The 2,329-nt window shown below is 40.2% G+C and overlaps 1 protein-coding gene across 1 annotated transcript in view; it reads left to right on the forward strand.

Annotated features, from left to right (window-relative positions):
• Positions 1-2,329, forward strand: part of acap1 (ArfGAP with coiled-coil, ankyrin repeat and PH domains 1) — a 31,281-nt gene that overhangs the window by 3,856 nt on the left and 25,096 nt on the right. Inside the window, exon 2 of the mRNA XM_014024543.1 lies at positions 2,206-2,263. Coding sequence (XP_013879997.1) covers positions 2,206-2,263 — 58 coding nt within the window. The remainder of the gene's footprint in view (positions 1-2,205; positions 2,264-2,329) is intronic.

Raw genomic sequence — 2,329 nt, forward strand, 5'->3', positions numbered from 1 at the left:
TACCAACTTTGGTCAACCCCTCAGATGTGCTGCTTCTTGTTGCTGGGTAACGGTGTGGTGGGAGGGCAGCAGGAAGTGAGGCGAGATGTGCCGAGGTGATCAACAGGAGACAGGAAGTGTGTTTTCTGTGGGGAGAACCGCGGCGGAAACTCGACTTTAGCGCCGACTTAATTTGTTCCCTCGCTCGGACTGAGAGAAATCATCCCCTCGGTCGTCTCCTTTCCTCCTTTCCTCCTTTCCATCGCTCGACTTATCTGTTGGTGTTTCAGAAGGACGTGACCTCAGACTCTGAATCACAAACAGCTCCTGTGGCCCTGTCCTCTCCTGCTCTCTGCCTCATGGTTTGACAGTTTTCTGTCTGTACTGTCGGTGGAAGGCGGCGGAAACCACATGGCTGAGCTGCTGCTGAGACAACAGGCACCAACAAAAACCCCGACCTAAAAACAGCCACGCTCTACATTATGCACGTTAGAAATGTTTCAAATCTAGACCCAAAAACATTAAAACTAAACATCTCCACAAATGTGACTGCATCCCAAAGCTTTGCTCAAACCCAGAGGAATGTTTTAAATTCTGTTGAAGGTTGTAAGGTTTCTAAACATAACAAAGACGTCATGCTGAATTACTCTGAAGTGAGTATGGAGACGTGCCAGAGGCCTAAAATAACAGCTTTATTAGTTTGCATTCATTTTTTTTTATATGACATCATTAGAAACATTGCATGTTCTCCGTGTACTTACTCAGGAAAAAAATGAGAGTTTTATCAAATTAGTGAATAAAATGTGAAACATTTAACTGAAACCTATGAGATTCTGACACTTTAGTTCTTTTATAAAGTTTTTTTTCATTTTGACCTCATTTTCTATTATTGAAACATAAATTAGTGTGAACACTGTTTTTCCTAACTATTTTACTTTTGTAATCTACTTCAACACAATTTATTTTAGCTTTTCATATATAAAACATTCATCTGTTCAATTATTTCAAAACGTTGCTCTCTGAATTCTGCTTCAGCAAACTTCCTTTATGCTGCATTTAGCTGTGGTTCTGCTACTTTTAGCATTTAGCTAGCCTGGCCCTTGCCTTCCTACGCAGCTCCGCTCAATTCTAGCTTCCCTTCTCTGCTCCGTCTGGGACTTCTCCCATTGAGATGGATTTCACTGGCAGATTTTTAGCCGGGCCAATCAGAGAACAGAAGGAGGAGCTTTGAATGACGTCGATTTTCTGCGCAGTGTCTGCTAGTTATTTTAGCATACGGCAGTGGAGGAAGTGAATGAAGCCAGTCTGTGTTGATAGGGCTTCCAAATTAAAATAAATATGTCTGACAAAGCAGCAGCTCTCATTTACAGCCGTCTCGTTCGGCTCRGTAMTTYTCTCCTCTCAGTAGGGTTGTTTACAGCGCATGCGATTTCCGGTTAGCTTCTTAGCTTAGCCTCCTTCACAATGACACACACACACTTCAGCAGAGGCCATGCCTCCTGCAAGAAATCGACTCTCAATAGCAGCGAGTCCAGACTCTTGTACGAAGCAAAGTGAAGGACAGGGTCTGGTTTTTACCAGGCTAGCATTTAGCTAGTGTTTCACCACTTTTCACTATTCATTATTGTTTTCAGCTGCTGTTGTACTTTTAATTTTTTAGCTAGCAGTTTGTTACTTTTTGCTTTAAGATACTATCATACTTTTAACTTTTACTTGCATTTAGCTACTAGTAGCTTTTAGCTATTCTTTCTCTACTAATTGCTTTTAGATACTTTTGTATTTTAAACTTTTACCTAGCCCTTTGCTGCTATTAGCTTCTAGCTATTTTTTGCTACGTAGACCTAGTATTTGGTTATTTGTGCTTTTATCTATTGTTGTACTTCTAACTTTTAGCTAATCCAACATGAGGATGTTTCAGCTGTCTGCCTCCGTTTGCTTTTTAAATGATACAAAATTAAAGCTGCAACATAAAATAACAGTCAGGGTGTAACAGCAGGCCCAAGTCACTGTTTCACACAAATATCACAACTGCCTGGTTTACTCTTAATGAGCTGCTATTTATTTAACAACCAGCAAAACTTAGTCCTCAGTTTGTATTCATGTTTGTGTTATTCACACGATAAACTGTCTTATATTTCACATAAAAATATTTTATTTTTAACTAATAACTTCAGTATAATAAAAAATGTAATAAGTGAGTCGTTAAGTGACTTTTTCTTTTTTCAGAGCGGAGATCGAGGTGGTCCAGAACGATGTGATTGAACTGGAGACTCGATTGGAAAAGGTAGGACACACACACACACACACACACACACACACACACACACACACACACACACACACACACACA

This window comes from Austrofundulus limnaeus, unplaced genomic scaffold (assembly GCF_001266775.1).
Source record: "Austrofundulus limnaeus strain Quisiro unplaced genomic scaffold, Austrofundulus_limnaeus-1.0 Scaffold426, whole genome shotgun sequence".
Classification (NCBI taxonomy): Eukaryota; Metazoa; Chordata; class Actinopteri; order Cyprinodontiformes; family Rivulidae; genus Austrofundulus; species Austrofundulus limnaeus.